The following is a 20,152-nucleotide window of genomic DNA, read 5'->3' as shown; positions in this document are numbered from 1 at the left end:
TTAAGCTGCCATTTCTCTCAGAACTTTATTAATGCAGTTTTCAGTCAGGTGACATGAAAGCCAGCGTGGTATAGTGGTCAAAGTGTTGTACTAGATCTGGAAGACCCAGGTTTGAATCCCCACTCTGCCATAGGTCACTGGGTGAATGGACACTCTTTCTCAGACTAACCTCACAGGGTTGTTGATGGAAGATGGGGAATTGTTTTGTAAGCCACATTGGGTCTCCACTGGGGAGAAGAGCAAGGTATAAATATCTCAATAAATAAAATCAACGTTCTTGCGCCGTATGAGAACTGCAGGTATGGGATAACTTTCTAATTCTAACAGTACAGGGGTGAGAAAAGTGATCAAGGTTCTCAGTAGTTGAGCATACTCTTATTCTTTTTCAGATTTGTAATTTAGACACTGAGATCAGCAGGAATTAATTTTAGATTTATATTTCTGTGTTGAAACATATGTATCAATGCCAGCTTTATTTTTGTATTTGCTTTCCGAGTTATAAATAAAATGTCACTATGACTGTCTGCAAGCTTTGCTAATACATATTTCTGGCACTGAATATTAACATAACCCTTATCTGAGCCACAGGGGATCACATGGTCACCCACAGACACCCCTGAAAGGGATAGATTGGTACATTGGTGGTACAAATGATTAGTAGCTGGCCATTTTGGAGGAAAGTAGGGCAGTCCCGCCCCGCCCTTCTCTAAAAGTGTGGGCTGGCCAAGCCAGTTGCCAAGACAAGCAATATAACGGTGGTGGGCAACTTACAGTCTAAGCCCATTGACTTCAAAGGGCTTAAGCGTGGAGTAACTCTCCTTAAGCTTGCGCTGTAAATAATGCCTTTGCTATCACACTTGTGACTCACGAGGGGGAGAGGTGTACAGCATCTAATTCTAATAACCTAATAAATAATAAGAAACCTAAACTGCACCTTAAGCTTTCATTTTAAAAAATTAAAAGAGATGTATAGCCTGGTCTTGCAAAGCTCAAGAGCGATTTGCGCCCCACCGTGGGTCTTAATGCCACCCTGCCAGAAGGAGGGTGATGGCTTCTCTCTGGAGTAGCAAAATAAAACAGCAGGTAAAGGGCACTGACATCCCAAGGCGAGCGACTCCAGGCTCAGCCCATTTTGTTTTAGCACCTCTGAGACCGCCGGCTTTCTTTTCGCTGCTGCAGCCCACTGGGACACCTCAGAACGCATGCGCACCGGGGAAAGGCCGAAGGGCGGGGGTTATGGCGGGGTGGGCGTGGCCCCCTCGACGCACGCGCGCTCGGGCCGCCGCTGAGTGGTCGGCGCGGCGCCTCGTCCGCCTTAACCGGGAGGCGCGCGCGGCCGCGGCCTGTGGGCTCGCGTCTTCTCCGGGAGCGCGCACGCGCCTCTCCTCTCTCTCTTTTGTCCTCACCTGGCTGAGGCGGGCGGCGTCATGGAAGAGCAGAAGGTGAGGCGGAGGGCGGCGGCCGGCCGGGACTCGTGAGGGGAGCCCTTCTCTCGCGGGCGGAGGGCGGCGGCGGCGGGGCGGGGCTGCCGCCTGTCGCTGTGGGGAGCGGTGCCTGCTTTGGGGGCTCTGTGTGTGCGTGCGACTATTTGTGTGGCATTGCAGACTGGGCGGCCGTGGGGGGCTTGTCTTTGGGAGGGGCCCGAAAGGCAGGGAGCCCCCCCCCATATGGACTGCTCAGGGAGACTCGCAGAGCCGGGGGGGGGGCGCCTTTCAAGCGCTCCCCTGCAGCCTTTAAGCTTCCGCTGTGGCCTTTGTGCTGTGGCTGCACCGGCTGGGAAGACGCTTTAAACGGGCGGAGCCCAACCGTTGGTCGCCTTTGGCCCGAGGAGAGGGCCGTCGTATCCCCTCGTGCCTGGGACCTCCTACGTGCAAAGCAAAATCAGGATGGGTAGCCGTGGAAAACAGCAAGAGTCCAGTAGCTCCTGGAAGACTTAACAGCCTCTGCGGTTGGGGATGGGCTTTCCTGAGTCACAGCTTCAGATACAGCAGGCGTGTGAGCCCCCCTGCCCTTATCTTGGAGAGTGGAGTGATTTCCGATGAGAAAAGCCAGTGAATGACAATATCAGGCGTGATCGGATAGGGTGGGATATGCAGAGGGGTAGTGGGTGTGGAGAAATCAGTATTGGTAATGAGAAATGAGGCCTAGGTCTCTCGATTCAGTGGAGGTGGAAGCATCGTCCTGAGCTTTGTTATCAATTACAAAATATCTCCAAGATGTAAGGACAGATGGACTCATATTCTAGCTGTATCTGGAGCTGTGACTCAGGAAAGTTCATACCATACCTGTAAAGAGTGGGCAAACCCTCTGGGCCTGGTTCTGGTGCTGATAACAGCCACACAGTACCCCAGAAGCTCTCCCAGAGTAGTATGCCCCGCCTGTTTATACCAGACTCACAGGTTTCAGGGTTCTTAGCTGGAAGCCCTTGTGCACAGCAGGCAGACACTCAAGACACAGGAAGGATAATTATTTATTAGCTCAAGAGAACAGTCAAATTAACAATACTCACTCTTGAGGCAAAGCAATGGCAGTAAAAAAAAGAGCTTGACCTAATCTTAGCTAAAACAAGGCCCACTAGACAATAGGTACCCAACCTCCATGCTCCTGTAATTCAGCCTCTTCCTCCTTTCTTTTCGATCCACCCCGCCTTTTCTTAAGCCTGGGGGAGGAGCCGCCTAATCAAGGACAACCACCAGGTGCACTTAATTAGCCACTTATCCACTGTTCTAGACATCCCCCCCAATTCTCCAACAGGGTTGTTAGAGCATGGTGGAGAATTCAAACCAATTAGGCAAGACAGCCTCCAAACATATAACTGCAGCATACAAGTGAGCAGACAACATAGGTTATCAATACAAAGGTCAGCAAATTAAAATACACAATTAAAATATGGCAGAAATACAACTGATTACAAACTGCAAATTACAAATAACTGGATTGTTCAGGATGGATACATGCAATCATATTACAGCTTCACTCAATATCATCATAACCTCTCAACTGGGCATAAGCTAGGACATTATCATTCCCCTTAATGCAATAACATCAAAGGAGAAGTTCTGAAGGCTTAAAGCCCACCTCATGACTCTGGGGTTTGTCTTCTTCATCCTATGAATAAATATAAGAGGATTGTAATCTACTTCAAGATGGAAATGAGTCCCCTTTAAGTATGTTTCAAGTTTATTTATTCCCCAAATCAAAGCTAATGCTTTTATTTCATACAAATTATACCTCTTCTCTCTAGGCCAAAGTTTACGACTGAGGCACACTATTGGACAGAGACGATTATCTAGGCCTTCCTGAAACAACAACACCTTTATCCCACATTTTGAAGCATTTATTCTCACCACAAAGGGTTTAATGCAATTAGATGGTTTCAACTCAGGGGAACGTGCTAGATGTTGCTTAGTGTGAGGCGGCAGAATGCCCTTAACAGGCTCTTGGGTGTTATAATTATTGTCCTCACAGAAAAAAAGTTCCCTTTTACTTTCTGCAGCAGCTTGAGTTTCCTCCCCCCCTCTCCCCCTCGCTTCCACAACCGAAGCTGGGGTGGTGGACATTCCTGAGGTGGGGGCTGCTTGACTCTCCGCTTGCTGGCTGCTGATTCCAGGTTGCTCTACAGCAATCTCTTGCAAAGTCTTTGCCTTGCTTCTGGTGATAACTGGAAACTCTTTAACAGCTGTTTGCAAAAACTTAGTTCTTTTTCTTGGTATTGGCAACTGCTGGTGGCAATTTTGTTCTTTAATTTCTGCCAATTCCTTCTCCACCCCGCAGTCAACATGCTTCTGACTCAGGTACACCGGGGCACTTCCCATACGACCCAGCATCCTAACAGTTCTCATATTAATCCTATCTCTCCCTTCTCGTGAGGCAACTTGGGGCAGGCTCTGGTCCCTTCTAGACTGACGAACTTGGGCTGGCCACTTCCCTTCCAAAGACACACATCTACTCACGAGTTGAGGCTGGAGTATCTCTCCAGAAGAAGCAACAGAATCAGGAGTACCTGCTTCTTCTCTTTGTTGTTGTAAATCCCAATCTTCTTCAGGTACATAGTCCCGTGAATGTGCAGTTGTTTGAATTCCACTAGAAATAAAATGCATTCTAGGCTGCCACAGTCCCGACTTAAGCTGCAAATCAGGACATTGGGAGCGCACATGTCCTGACCGACCACAACCAAAACACACAGTTTCTTTCTGTCTTGGCTTCTGCCCTTCCCCACACTTTGGCTCCCTCCTTCCTACTTCAGACACAGGCAAAGGTCGGGGCTTCAGTGTTGGAGGAGTAGGGGCCACTTGCTTGGAAACTGAATGCCAGCACTCCACAGAAACCTGACTGGCAGCTGCAATTTCGTCCAGTAGCTGAGCCAACTCTGTCACAGTCCTTGGCCTCTGAGCTCTAGCAAGCATAGCATATTCTGCTGGAACAACTTTATACATCTGCTCCTTCAGCATCAGGTCAAACAACCCATCAAAAGTGTGGACATTAGCAGACTCTACCCACTTAACAGCCATCCTCTGCAATCGACTTGCAAACAGGCCATACGTCTCTCCATGCTGGGGAGTAACATTCCTGAAGTCTTTCCGCAGCTGTTCACTGGACCTGCCGAAATGCTGTAAGGCCAAGGTCCTAAAGTAACAATAGTCTCTAGACTGTTGGACTGTTAAGCCCGCCATCAATTCCAATATTTCTCCATGCAAGGAACGTCTAAGGACTCCCATGTATTGGTCCTCAGACAAGCCCACATCTTGAGCTACTGCCTCAAAGTGATGAAAAAAAGCACTAATATCTTCCCCTTTCTGATATTCTGGGAATCTCATACGTGCCCAACAGTTCTGCTGTCCTGCAGTGACTTGAGTCTGAAGCAGTGCCATTTGTTGGGCATTCTGTGCCAACACCTGAGTCATCAGGGCACAAAGCTGCTGCTGCACTGAGTCCTGCCCATTCCCTGGAGCTCTAGCCTGATCTTGTCCCCTCAGGGTCTCACCTGCTGACACTCTGCCTTGGGCTGTTCCATGCAGGCTGGAGAACGGCTGAGTACTTCCAGATGTCCGGCTGCCCTCCTGAGCCGTTGAAAAGTGTCTAAGCGGGGAGCATTCCAGCATCCCTCCAGTTCTTGTTGTTTGATCCTGCCACAAGGGATCTCTTCCCAAACGTAAAACTTCTCCATTATAAACACTTACTGAAGCCAGTAAACTGTAATCCACAGGAGCACCTCCTTCTGCTCCAACAATATTCTCAGGAAGCAAGTCAGTTCTAAGAATTTTCTCTCCAGACGAGGGCTGGTCTCCAGTTTCCGCTTCCAACGAGGACTCGGCCCGGTCAAGGTCTCTGTCCTGACTCATCTTATCTAACCAAAATAACAAACCTGCCAATTGCTATGCAGCAACTATAGTCTTGGAAAGAGTACTGCTGCTGTGCCACACCTTGTCCAGCTTCCCTTTTTTGCTGCCACCATGTAAAGAGTGGGCAAACCCTCTGGGCCTGGTTCTGGTGCTGATAACAGCCACACAGTACCCCAGAAGCTCTCCCAGAGTAGTATGCCCCGCCTGTTTATACCAGACTCACAGGTTTCAGGGTTCTTAGCTGGAAGCCCTTGTGCACAGCAGGCAGACACTCAAGACACAGGAAGGATAATTATTTATTAGCTCAAGAGAACAGTCAAATTAACAATACTCACTCTTGAGGCAAAGCAATGGCAGTAAAAAAAAGAGCTTGACCTAATCTTAGCTAAAACAAGGCCCACTAGACAATAGGTACCCAACCTCCATGCTCCTGTAATTCAGCCTCTTCCTCCTTTCTTTTCGATCCACCCCGCCTTTTCTTAAGCCTGGGGGAGGAGCCGCCTAATCAAGGACAACCACCAGGTGCACTTAATTAGCCACTTATCCACTGTTCTAGACAATACCACAAATTTTTTGAAGCAAAATGTTCTTTATATATATATATATATATATATATATATATATATATATATATATATATATAAAATTGCAATTTCCATTCACTGTAATCCTATACACTTAAAATAAAAACTATGTACATACTTTTAAGTGGCGCTTACTTAAGCCTACTTTTGATATTTCACTTCAATTTAAATATCTTTTTCTGTCCTTACCATCTATCTTCATATCTAATAATGATAATAACTACATTTGATTTATATACTGCCCTTCAGGACAACTTAACACCCATTCATAGGAGTTTACAAAATGTGTTACTCTTATCTTCAAGACAATCACCCTGTGAGGTGGGTGGAGCTGAGAGAGCTCTGAGAGTGCTGTGACTGTTCCGAGGTTGCCCAGCTGGCTTCAAGTGAAGGAGTGGGGAATCAAACCCAGCCCTGCTGCTCTCAACTACGACACCAAACTAGCTCTCTAATAATGTCAGCAAAATCTTCCATGGAGCCATAGTCCCTCCCTTTACCCGTACAACCTTTACCAGTGCCTTGTGCCACATTGTTCTCTCACAGTTGGTCTATCAAAGTCAGTCTTGTCTGCTCTGTGCTCTGCAGGTCTTTCTCATCACCTGCTGCCTTTTATGGGAGAGACCTGGAGTAGAACCTGGGACCGTTTGCAGACAAGCAGGTGCTCAGCTACAGAGCCACAGCCTCTCCTTTGCGGCTACTTTGCAGGGTCTCCAGTAGAGCTTTTTTCATATCACAAGGTGCCTGAAGCATGGGACTAAGTGCAAAGCGGGTGGTCTACTGAGTCTCTGGCATAGTGCCTAAGTGAATTGTGACTAGTGTGTTGCCCCCAAACTGCGACTCAAGTCAGAATTTGAAGGATCTTTGCAAAACATGATGTTGATGTCACAGAAGACCAGGGATTGGAGGGTGAGCACATACATTTATAGAGTCGGACCTTTGCCTCTTCTGACTGGCAGTGGCTCTCAGGCCTCAGGTTGAGGTTTTTCACATCGCTTCCTACCTGGTCTTTTCAACTGGAGATGCTGGGCGGCGGGGGGGGGGGGGTTGAACCTGGAACCCTTCTGCATGCTAAGCTGTGGCTCTGCCACTGAACCAGGGCTCCACCCCAAGACTCTGCCCTTCTCTGATGTTCTTTTTCTTGGATTATTGACTCTGTAGGTAGTGCCTCTTTTCTTGTGGCTTACATCAGGAGTTGCATTGTCACGTTCAAGATGGGTGGGAAGATCTGGGTATTAAACATAATCCCCGCTCCTTTATATTTGCAGTAACACTGTGAGTTTAGGCAAGTCAGTTTTACTTCCCATATTGTTACCTTCAATAGTAGGGGCCACTGAGTTTATAGCTGCACCTTAGCAGCACCTTGCCTGGCTGTCATTTCATTGAAAGCCCTTAGAGTATTCATCCTCCCCTTGCCAAACTCCCGCTGGCCCTGCTATTATGTTCAGTAGAACGGCATTCTCAGACTGCTAGCCAGTGCACACTTGAGAACTTGCCTCTTTGAACAGAAAGGGACATTTGAGTTAGCCTGTCAGGTTTTCTCTTCCCCTCCTGTTTTCTTCATTTCTTAAAATGATTTTTTTTAAAAAGGTGCTTAGATCAAGGGAGCAAAAAAAAAATCTTTATTAGATCAAGGGGGCAAAAAATCTTTATTATGTGATCAGGAATCTTCCAGTGAATTCATTCCTGCCTACTACATAATATAGCAGTACCAGCTAATTACATAGCTGTTTTATCTGTTTAAAAATGTGTTACCTGTTTTTCCAACTAGTTGTTAACATGTAATAACAGAAGCAAGGCATACATGTATGTAATAAATATAATATAAAAGCAGCCCCAAAAGGATCCTAAAATACATTACAGTAAACATCAGCGGGGGGGAAATAAGTTGGGAAAAGCCCTCTGAAATAAAATTGTTTTACACACTCTCCTAAATGCCAGCAGGGAAGAAGCAGAGGAACAGCAACAAGAGGTGGTTGATTCTTTGCAGAGGAGTTATATACCTGACTGGTTGAGGAAAATGACAGAAAGAAGTTGAGAAAAACAACAGAAATGAGCTGGAGTTCATACCAGGAGAGACGGCCCTCCAGATAAGCAGCACATACTTTACAGAGAGATAATCTAATGTAAAACAACCTTCTGATGCCATTATATGCTAAGCCAGTCATAAAACATTGTTGCCTATCTGGTTTCCAGTACTTCTCGGGTATCTTAATTTGGTTCAATTTTTTTTTGAAATTTGAACAATTACTTAAGAAAACCCCATTAATAAGTAATCGTTTCTTGATTTTAACTGTCTAATGAAAGCTCAGTTTGTAACACAAGTGTCTTTTTGTTTGTTGTAGTGTGGAGTGGAAATATTTCTTCTAAAATTTAATGTAGCAGATTGGCACAATATTAGTCAAACTGGGTGGCTTCAGAATTGTCATTAACTCTTTTAGGTCAGGAAGTTCAAATGTGTATTTAATCTCTTTCTCATACCCAGCATACCTGTTTTTGTGTAAAGGCCTTTGGTAGTTGGAAAGAGGGTGTGGGGCTTCTGGAGTGGAGAAAAGTGGCTTGAGCTAGTATCTGTTTCCTTAGTTTTAGTAGTTGTATAGATCTGAATTTTTAAAATGTCCTTAGCTACCTTGAGCAAATGTGGAAAGGCAGAAAACAAATATTCTCTATAATTTGAAATGTTTTCTTTTAAGATACTGTTTAAAATTTTGAGTTAGGAAAGACTTAGTTCAAATTTCATCTCTTGCATGCTTTGTAGGTTTCTTGTGGTTTGAAAAGCTTTGTTCCTGTCTACATGAGCTTGTTCGTGAGAGGGGTGATGTAAATTATGTAGTAAACTAAACAAGCAATGAACACTTTTAACCTGGAGAAGGAGAATTTAAAGGTTAGTCAGATTCTGAGAGTCTCCACAAGATGTGTGGAAAGTGATGTGTGTGTTGGGGAAGACAATAGGAATCCTAACACACGTGGGCAATCTTTTTAGTATGTTTAATAGTTAATACGGCCTCTGACAGTCTCACCTCACTGCTTCCTGCCGTACCATCCGGTATCCCTGGGTGGTCTTCCAGTTTTCTGTAGTGCATTTGTACTGGGGATTGCCTTTCTTGTTTGATACCATCCAGCCTGACAGACCTTCTTCACAAGCTCTGCTCTCTGTGCTCCATCCTTCCAAGGTGAGGTAGGTGGCAACCAGGGCTTCTTTTAATGGTGGAAAGTCCAGAAAGAGGGCTTTTCTCCATAGTGGCCTCTCACCTGTGCAGTGCTCTTCCAGTTAAGGCTTGTCTGATGTCTACTCAGCTCTCTTAGGCATCAGGCCAAAATATGCTTTTACATATGCTTTTAATTAAAGGATCTTTTATCATTTCTATACTCTGCTCATACTCTGTACTATTTAGAGACTCCTTTTAAGCTGCTCAGTGTGTTATGTTTTATACTCTGGATGAGTTTTTAATATTGGGCTTCTTATATTTTTAACTTCTGTGGAGTGTTATTTTTTTACTATGTTTTACTTTGAAAGCTAACTCAAGTTTTCTGGAGAGACAGCATAGCGTTTTTCTAACTCTCTGCAACTAAACATTCCACTTTAGCTTTGGTTTTACTTCTTCTTAATCAAGTGTGTGTGATTTCAGTAGAGTAAGCAAGAGCTTAGTTCTGCCTGGTTCTACCATCAGTAGAAGTACTCCAGTTAATTGTTAGTGGCTACTGGATGCTCTACTTGTGAACATTCTCTTTCAGGAATTAATATCAAAGGTTATTGCGCAAGTGCTATATGGCTAATGGTATATCACTTTTCTGTACATAAAGTGGATGTGATTTGCTGCTTAAATAAAATGTAATTTGTAGAAGAAAATGTGATTTGCTTGAAGAAGAGAGGGTCAAATTTGGTTGTACAAAAACCTCAAAACTTGTGACAGTACGTTGACTCAAGAAAATAGCTGGTGCTTCAGGGTGAACCGTGGTCATTTAGTAATTCATTTGCATTTGTTAAAGTGTAATTTACCTTTATAGTCTTTTGTTTCAAGTTGTACCTTTCTGCTATTTCATTTTCTTAAATTACATCTCAGAGACTTTCTAAAAAGATAACTAAGACATACCAGCGCATCCATAGGTCTGCAAAGTGTTTGTTGCTAGTTGGTGCTTGCTTATGAAGATACTCTCTTCATAAAGTAGGGCAGCATGCTAGGCTGTAGAAGAGAGACTTATTAATAATTAAGTGCGTGGAAAGTGAGCAGGCGTAAGTGTTTGTCTATAAGAGAAAATATGTTACCGTCACTGGAAGAGAATATTCACAAACTGCAAGAAGAAAAGCGTAATCTTGTGCAAGTCAGGCGACAGTGTAAGGCTTTATTGTTCAGGGAGTCTCTCTCCTAAAATTGGTTTTAATTGAATTTACTGTATTAATATGTCAAGTTACTGTTTTGAGCTATGAAGAAAAGTTGTATAAAATTTGTAGTAAGTAAAATTAGGGGGTTTTGGGATGCTGATTGTGTGATTTAGACATTTTAAAAGACATGGAAGCATTGTCAAATTACACATTGCTAATAAAAAAATTGGAAACCCCCCTCCCTCAAATCTTTGGCTAAAGAAATTGAAGGTGAGTTTTGCACTTTACAGGTGTTCAGTTAATTTTGGTGGGGGAGAGAGGTTGAGTAGGGAGAGATCACTCTTCTGGTCTCCACTTCTAATCTCTGATGCATCTGAAGTTTTGAGTAGCACCCACCCATATAAGTTGCACTCAAGGTCTCTGATCACATGCCTATATGGGGCCTACAATTTGTAATTCATCTTGCGTTCTGATGAGAAAGATGGACTGTAATTAAATAAATGCATATATGCCCTGTTCAGAGCATCAGATGAATGCGTGGAGGTTTGAAGCAGCGAACTGGGCAAAATTCAGTCCCCAAATGCATTTGTTGAGCACACGAGAAAGGTTATTAAACATTGAGATTATATAAGAATTGAAATCTTATTTAATACATATTATGGGAGCAAGATTACTGTATGGCTTCTGGAACGTAGTTAAGAATTTCTGATGTCATATGTGAGATATGTTTTTTAGCTAGTAAAGAGTGTTTCTGAAAACAAAATGATCAGTTTTATACAAACAACACAGACAATCAATTTAAGATTAGTTTTAAAGACATATGTAGTAACTGATTGTCCCAAAGTGTCAAGGACCTGGGCAGATTGTGGTAATTTTCACAGCAGTTACTGGCACAATGTTCTCCTGTTTTCCCCCCAAACAATGTCTTTGATAGATTCTAGCCTCCGCATCCTAAACTAGGCAAGAATAAAGTTCAACATTGTTCTGGGGTTTTTGTGTCCATTAATAGGGTACACGTAACATTCAACGTTGCTCAAGAAAAATCTGGTATGATGATCTATCTTCATAACTTCATACTTGCGATTTATGTTTAGACTAGTTATAATATTGGAGCTTAATGAATAGCATAAAATAACAAATCTACAGTCAGTATTGCAAAATTGGATTGTAGAATGTTGGTTTGCATTTCATACATTTTGACTTCTGCTCCAAGTTGAGCGCTATTTTAGTAATTTTGTTTATGGTGAGATAGTTGTTAAGGAGAATAGCAGGGCAGTGTGTTTATTTTAGGAGTCCCTATGTAAGGAACTGCCTTGGCCACTTTTTTGATAGAAACCTTTGCTCTCAAATGAATACATGTTTATTATAAGCAATATAAAATGATTTTCACATGGTAAGAATAAATGAAATCTAGTAAATCCAAGGAAGAAGAGGTTTGAGAGTTCTGACATAAACTTACAGTTACGCTTATAGGATCTGTGGCTTAGCTCTAAGCTATCATTGCTCATCTAGCATGTGTTTTGTAAAAACAGCTTGTCTGCTTATCTCTGGAAATGTTTTTTTTTTAAAGCTGTAACACTGGTCACACAGAATATAGACCCTAAGAGTGTGAAGTTTCTAAAAAAAATACTCTTAAAGCCAAGAAATTTTAAGTGTCAGAGACTGCCAGTGAAGTAAACTTCACTGCATGAATCCAAGGATGCATGAGTTAAAGATTTATTAACAATCTAAGAGCTCAGTACAGTAGACATTTCATTGATAGGAATAACCGTTCCCTCCCCCTGCTAAGCATTAAACTCTTCAAGCCCAACCCATTCTACTCCTCCCTTAATTATGCTCTAAGCTAAGTTCTAAGTTCCCATCTAATTACCTGAAGAAGGTAAAGTGAAAGTAAACAAAGCTGTTGTTTTGACCAGGCCTCCCTGTCTTCGGACTGGCCACGTCTCCCTGGTAACATTGATATTCTCGCTGATAACATTCCTTCTCACTGCTTCTCTGACATGTAGCACTCAGTAGCACTCAAGTGAACCCCCCAAAGTATGGCAGGGGCCACCCTGACAAAGAGTAGGCATTGTCCTAGCATGAACATTCTCCATGTGTTTAAGAATGAAATTTGAAACACTTGAGAGAAGTGGTAAGTTGGGTATATACTTTGGGTATATATCTGTACTATCAAATGTAACCTGTTGCTGACCCAATCTGGGGTTGCCGGGTCTGCAAAGGATTTGTTATAGTTTGCCTTGGGTGACCAAATGTCAAGTGTTTTGTTCCCTGTGAATTGTTTGGATTTGTGGGATTCTTTGATATTGTAGGATACAGATGCCTGTAAAATGACACAAATGACAGACCAGTGTAGAGTTATGTCAGTAGCTCAGAAAGTAGACGACAAGCAAGGAAACTCCTGATTCTTATGCTGCAATTCAGAATTTTGATGGATTTCCAGGGCATGGCTGGGAAGGTGTGCTAGAGATCACCAATATATTCGGCACTTGAAGCTTGTGATAGGTTGGTTTCCAAAATTTTAAGTTTTTGTCCAGTTTTTCTGAAATCGGTGTGCTTTTCAGGGCTGATACCTGAGAATATTTGTTCCCCAGTAAGCCTGAACAAGCTGGCGAGATTAGGAACGGTAAGCTTGCAGGGCTCCTTGCCTTAAGCTTTTCTGTTTTCACTTAATGTGCTTGGGGTTGTAGCCACAATATTGATACAGGTTTTTAAACATTTGCTTGCAGGATGAATGCAAATGGAATGAAATGTAGGTAAATGCATGTCTATGAGTTGTAGTAGAGACAGAGCTCTTTAAAAGGACATCATAGCAAATCCTGTTAAGTAGCTTAAGTAAAAACTAATGTTCATTGAGCTGTAAACTGAGCAGATTCATAGAACAGTGCTGCCTCTCTGGCTTAGGAGACCCTCAGGATCAGAGTAGCATGTGGAACCGATGACTACGGCAAGAAGAAGAAATCAGCAGAAATAACTATAGCGCTCTTGCTTAGCCTGTGGAAGGGAACGGTTGCTGCTGGCTGCCACACACTACTTCCCAGTCTGTTTGTGTGGATCCTTCAGCTCTCAAAGAGCTGTTAGATTGGCTCAAGGTAAGGGAGAAAAAGGGCCATGCATTTGTGAACTCATTTGGGATTAGAACCAGTGAATAAAATATTTCCTACGATGTTGTCATTTGGATCCATGGCTTGTGGACCACCTTTATTTTATATGCAATTGTAAAACACCAGTCCTTCTGTTTTCACTGCAGACTCTCTTGTCAGTTTACACTTCATGATATTGATCAAAATGTAGAAAGCCCCTTCTGCTCATCCAGGGAGATGTTCCTTTAATTTCTACCAATTTCCCCATACCAGTTGTTGCAGCCCATGCGCCCTGTAGAAGCAGTTTTTGAAGGGGCACAGAAAGCTGTTTGTTGTATGAGTGCAGATCTTACAGTGCTTTGGATCTCTTCTGTTGTCGAGGAAGTAAGTCGGGGGGTTCAGCCAGTATTCTAGACTATATGTTAGTATGTACGTCCCTTTTACCTAGGGTTAAGAGTTTTAAAATTTTACCCCATTTGGATGGAGACCATCTTCCTTTATGTCTGCATATATCGGCTTTCTCTCAGGAGTTATATCTTGACACCCACTATCCAATTCAGGTGACCGGTTTAGAACAACAGAGATGCCGTGTTAGGTGGTCAAGCTGTTTGGATAGTCAGTTAAAAGAAATTCTGGCAGCAGAGGATCTTCAAAGTTATGTAGTTGCTTTTACAAATCTAAGCTCAAATGAGGACCCACTTACCTTATATGCAGACCTTGTTAGGAAGTTTATACCCCTTTTGCTAAAGGAGCGAGACCAGAGTGGCAAAAAGCCCTTCAAGTCAAAACCTTGGTTTGATAGAGATTGCTTGGAGGCAAAAAAGGTGCTTTCCCAAGCATTTGTCAACTATGTTAGCCAATATGATGGGAAGGATTCAAATTCTTACCTAACTCTAATAGAAAAGAAAAGAACTTATAAGTACTTAATCAATCTAAAAAAGAAGGAATATGTTAGGGAATCTTGGAAGGCTTTAATTCTAGCGGCCAAAGAAAAAAATTCAGCTTTATTTTGGAGTATGGTCTCAGGTCAAGGGTGGAATAAGAGCTCCTTCATGGAATCATTCATCTCACCGGATAGTTGGGTCTCTTTCTTTCAAAATATGTATAATGATACTCCCCCTCCCCTTCTCGTGTCCACAGTATTCAATGATTTACCTCTGTGGCCTGCGGTTTCGCCAAAAGAGGTGTCATCGCTTATTAGCCAGCTTAAAAGGGGCAAGGCGCCGGGTTTTGATGGTATTTCTCCTGAATTTTTGAAAGAAAATATCGATTGGTGGGCCCCTTTTTTAGCACACTTGTTTACTTATATTGATGCAACGGGAAGGATCCCAAATGATTGGGGAATGGCTGTGGTAGTTCCATTTTATAAAAAAGGCAGTAGAAAAGACCCCGCAAATTATAGGCCTATAAGTTTACTAAGTGTCATCAGCAAGCTTTATGCCAAACATCTCCTGGAAAAATTTACATCGTGGTTGGAGCAGGATGATATAATGGTCCAGGAACAAGCTGGGTTTAGGCAGGGTAGATCTACAATGGACCATTGTCTCATACTCCAGCACCTCATTGAAAAATATTCTGGTAAGGGACCATCCTCCCTGTATGCAGCTTTTATTGATCTTAAAGCGGCCTTTGATTCCATCTCCAGATCTATTCTTTGGAACAAATTAGAAGCCTCTACTATAGACAGGAGGCTCTTAGCTCTTATACGTGTTCTTCATGAACAAACCTCATTGAGGGTGAGATGTACTGGTCAGGGACATTTAACAGATAAAATCCCCACTTTTAAAGGAGTTAGGCAGGGGTGTATGTTAGCCCCAGTTCTTTTTAACTTTTATCTCAATGATGTGGTGGACCATCTAAATGGGGCTGATCTCCACTCGCCTAAATTGGCACAGCGTCCCATTTCCATTCTCCTGTACGCGGATGATGCGGTCATTTTCTCTAGAACTCCTATTGGTTTAAGGAGAACACTCAAGAGATTTGCCAGTTATTGTAATACCTACAAACTGGACATTAATTATCAAAAGACGAAGGTGATGGCCTTCGGTAAGAGACCTCGAAGTAGAAATTGGAGTATAAATGGCCATATTCTTGAGCAGGTTACTCATTATCGTTATCTCGGAATGATTATCCAAGCTTCAGGATCCAAGGTCGCGCATAGTCATGCATCAGCATGTGTGGGAGATAGATCTGCTCAAAGTATACTGAAGTTCTTCCGCACTTCAGGGGGATATTTTGTGCCGGCAGCCTTAAAATTGTTTAGGGCCAAATCACTAACTCAGATGTTATACGGGTCACTTCTTGGACCACCAACTTCTTGTTTTGCACCTTTAGAGTTAGTTCAATCGAAATTTTTGAGAGCGGTCCTTCAAGTTCCAAAGTGTGTTTCTAATGCAATGGTTCGCCTTGAGACTGGCATGCAGAAAGTTGAAGCAAAGATCACCCTGCATTCCATCTTCCTATGGATAAGGATAAATTTAAATCCTTGTGGTTTATTACCCCTAATCTTAACTGATGATTTTCAGTCCAAGTGGATGATTGCCACTAGACAGAAAATCAGGGCAATAGGATTTTCCCCTCAAGTACTTCTCATGATGGGAAGCGATCAAGCAAGGCAAATGGTTAGGCAAAGGATAGATGATATTGAACGACAATCCGACTTACAAGGCACTCCTGCTTTTATAGCTCCTCCTAGTAACAGATATATTTCTGCACCTGCTTCTTATTTATCCATTCTGGAGGTAAATAATCTCAGGAGAGCGCTTACTTTGGCCAGATGTTCTGCCTTACCCTCTGCTGTTCTGGATGGCAGATTTAACAAGATTCCTTGGAATGAGAGACTATGTCCTTGCATACTTGGGGAGGTCGAAACCCAGGAACATGTTTTCCTGAGATGCCCTTTCTATAAGGAAGCACGTATGAGATTTATTATTCCCTTTCTGGATGGTATCTCTGAACATTCGGATAAGAAAAAATTAGAGAAACTGCTGTCAAACTCCGATTTTACTGTATTACACCAGATAGCGAAATTTTGTGCTCTGGTCGTTAAAGCCCATTAGAGCCTAGGCCTCCATTTCAGTTGCTTGCTTAGAACTATGCTGACTTCCTGGTTTTTACAAATTTTGATAGATATTAGGAAATTATGTTTTTAAATTGTATATACTTATATGCTTCATGTTTCAAATGGTTGTAAAATGTGCACTTAAATTTTATGGTTAACGTACTGGCCAAGTGCTGTAATAATAAATTACTTACTTACTACTTCCCAGTCTGTTTGTGTGGATCCTTCAGCTCTCAAAGAGCTGTTAGATTGGCTCAAGGTAAGGGAGAAAAAGGGCCATGCATTTGTGAACTCATTTGGGATTAGAACCAGTGAATAAAATATTTCCTACGATGTTGTCATTTGGATCCATGGCTTGTGGACCACCTTTATTTTATATGCAATTGTAAAACACCAGTCCTTCTGTTTTCACTGCAGACTCTCTTGTCAGTTTACACTTCATGATATTGATCAAAATGTAGAAAGCCCCTTCTGCTCATCCAGGGAGATGTTCCTTTAATTTCTACCAATTTCCCCATACCAGTTGTTGCAGCCCATGCGCCCTGTAGAAGCAGTTTTTGAAGGGGCACAGAAAGCTGTTTGTTGTATGAGTGCAGATCTTACAGTGCTTTGGATGTCTTCTGTTGTCGAGGAAGTAAGTCCATCTTGATTTTGGTCTAAATCATCATCTGACCATGGCTTGCTCATTAGCATCCAATATATTTCTGCCTTATAGTTCATACAAACTTTTTCCAGCTTATGTACCTGTGTGGACCTATTTAGCTTGAGGAATTGATTAGTCAGGTGGCATGTAATGAAGGAATGGTTCATTTAAAAATGATTGACGCTTGCATGTTGTATGTAACTTAAAAAGTTTTATGAATTTCTCTAATTCCAGGAAGCTCTGCAAAGGATTATTTCCACACTGGCACACAAAAATGATGAAATCCAAAACTTCATTGAAACACTAAACCACACAGTGAAAGGTGTACAGGTAGGCTGTAAATCTTGCAGAAGCTTATGTTTCTGTTTACATTTCAAGGAGTTTGTCTAAACTGGTTTTACTTCTTTTACTTTCAAAGCAGTAAAGGCCAAGGGTCAAATTAGATGAGACTGTTCCCGCCACATTTGTTCCAGTTTGTCTTGCTTGCATAAAGGTAGTGGGTCTTGTTTAACAGTATGAAGGGTGGGTAGGTAAGAAGCTGAGCCCCCCCCCCCCCCAGCAATTGATCCTCCCTGGTACTTCAGTTATATTTTTGTATTGGAGATGGGTGGGGGACAGTTCAGGTCCCCTCATTCATGCACACCTTCTGTTCTAAAATCTGAATACACTCTATGACTTCTGCTTCATTATTGTATCTGCCTTACTCATGTATAATATGCTTTAAATTGCTAGGAAGCATCAGAATGGGTCTGAACCCTGTTGTTGCCCTTCCAGAATAATTGGCTGGCCACCGTGTGAGAGAGGATGCAGGGTTTGATGGACTGCTACTCTGATCCAGAAAGCCTGTTCCTGTGTTCATGCAGTCATATAAATTAGTGCCAGGGCCAAGATTTCAGAGGAGTAACTTCAGCATTTCATGCAATATTGCTTAGCTACTATTGCATCCTAAAATTCCTAATCCGGCTATAAATTTTTCAGTTGCACAAGGTTTGGGTAACACCATCTATAAGCTGACAGTAGTTTCTGTCATGCGATACAATCAATGCAGTAGAGAATTCTGCTGTGAGTGATGACTTTTCGTGTTTTTGGTTTGAAGGGGGAGGGCTGCTAACCCCACATTACTGTTCCCATCAATTTAAGTTACTCATGTGCTTGCTATGGTGAAATGATAATGTTGGGCTTCAGATATCTGCTTAATGATAAAGGTTAGGCTGTGTGTCCAAATCTATCTCTCAAAATGGGGATAAGCCCTATGTACAATGCCCAGAGGTCCTTGGAGGTGGTAGGATAGAAATCTGAATATGAGACCAATTAGAATGTGCTTTGCCTTCTCCTTCATTTTATCCTCACAACAATTCTGCGAGGTAGGTTAGACTGAGAGTTTGTGACGGTGGCTCAAGGTCATCCCACAAGCTTCCATGGCAGAGCAGGGATTGAAACCCCCTGGGTTTCCCGGGTCCTAGTCTGGCACTGCGCCACGCGGGCTCTGTATCTGTTCATAACTAGCTCATGTAAACATGGGGAAGGATCGTGTCAAAACCAGTAATTGCCTTGTTAATGGTGACATTTTTACGAATGGTTGATTGCCAGTCAGTTTGGTAATGTGGCAGTTATGCTTAGGAAAACCACAATGCTACTGAGCTGAATCTGCGACCGTGTGCTGCTTATTGTGATGAACACATAAAATTAACATGCATATCTAAAACTCTGTTCACAGGCTAATTCTTCTAGTGTAATAAGTGAGCTGGATGAGGAGTTTGATGGCTTGTACTCCATACTAGACGAGATGAAGGAGAGCATGACTACCAGTATCAAACAAGCAGAAGCTCATAAAACCCAAGAACTACAGGTAATTAGGCAAACGATGATTCTTGTAGTATAAGGAAACCTGGAACTGATGAACTATCTACAGTTTCTTGTAGCACGTAAATTTGTTGAATGTCTTGATTTCTGTATGTTTAAACAAGTGTGGATGCAGATGCTTTCCCCTATGAATGTTGCTTTATTTCTGGGACTTTTATATATGGAATGATACTGATCTAGCTTCTACTGCATTAACCAAATGCAGAGAATCACGAGAAGAGATAGCAACAGAGAACAATAATCGTGACAACCTAACAAATATGAACACTTATAACAACGCCTTCCTTAGGAGCAGCAACCGACGCATGTCTAAGTGTCGTTTGAATGGGAGTTTCTGAATATTGAAAATAACGTCGGTGAGATAACCAGCTTTGAAAAAGACCCTGAAATGCCACCCCCCCCAATGAACCGGTCTGCCCGTTAGATGGTATAAATTCCAACCTGCATGTACTTGGACCTATACTTGAAGTTGGATCCTGTGAACTTTTTTAGTGATCCTAAGGAATACTAATGGACTTTTAAAAGTATCAGCTGTTTATAGGTAGTATCACCATTGCTTTGCGCTAGCACTTTATGTATAGGTCTGTATATGATGACTGTGTGTATTGATATGTATTGAATGGCAAATTGAACTATGCAGTTGTTACAAGGGTTTGTATTCATTAGGTTGTCGTGATTATTGTTCTCTACTGCATTAGCAGCAACATTGGTTAAGAAAGTAACATCTTTCTGAAGTTTACAATATCATATGACCTTCAAAAAAAACACCTAATATAGTTACTCAAGTTGTTTACAGTGGTTCTGCAAAAATAGTATCTCAAAGACTTTAAAATGTATAGCATGACTACCTGATCTTCATTTTAACATGCGTTATGTCTGATTTGTCTTGAATTTATCCAGCTTATAGGGATAGTTTAACAATGACAAATGCACTGCCTCTGAAAAGAAGTGGTTTACACGCTTGAAAAGTTTGGAAAGTGTTTGACCACTTCTGAAAGAGACTCCTTACCCAGAATGCCTGTATAAGGATCTGCCAAGTAGAAGACTCCACTGGGTTAATAAAAATGTATTGGAAAGTTCTAGTATCATGATCTTACGAGGGTCATTGTTAGGAATGAAGCAGAACCAAATATCATGAACATATATCATTCACAGGCTAGCATTCCCCACCCCCACCCCCCTTCCTAGAGGCTGGGAACTATCTGTACAGAGGAGGACACAGATTTCAAGGTTCTTTCCCAATGGCTAGGAACAA

At 42.4% G+C, this 20,152-nt stretch overlaps 1 protein-coding gene across 2 annotated transcripts in view; it reads left to right on the top strand.

Moving 5' to 3' along the window:
- Nucleotides 1-1,291: 1,291 nt before the first annotated feature.
- The window catches only part of FSD1L (fibronectin type III and SPRY domain containing 1 like), a 52,735-nt gene continuing 33,874 nt past the window's right edge, over nt 1,292-20,152 (top strand). For both annotated transcript variants that reach the window (XM_054986403.1, XM_054986402.1), the window contains exons 1-3: nt 1,292-1,442; nt 17,269-17,364; nt 18,752-18,883. In XM_054986403.1, coding sequence (XP_054842378.1) covers nt 1,428-1,442; nt 17,269-17,364; nt 18,752-18,883 — 243 coding nt within the window. In that variant the 5' untranslated portion in view covers nt 1,292-1,427. The remainder of the gene's footprint in view (nt 1,443-17,268; nt 17,365-18,751; nt 18,884-20,152) is intronic.

Source organism: Eublepharis macularius, chromosome 8 (genome assembly GCF_028583425.1).
Source record: "Eublepharis macularius isolate TG4126 chromosome 8, MPM_Emac_v1.0, whole genome shotgun sequence".
In the NCBI taxonomy this organism is placed as follows: Eukaryota; Metazoa; Chordata; class Lepidosauria; order Squamata; family Eublepharidae; genus Eublepharis; species Eublepharis macularius.
Note: the sequence above shows the minus strand (reverse complement) of the source record. Positions and strands in the feature narration are given on the sequence as shown.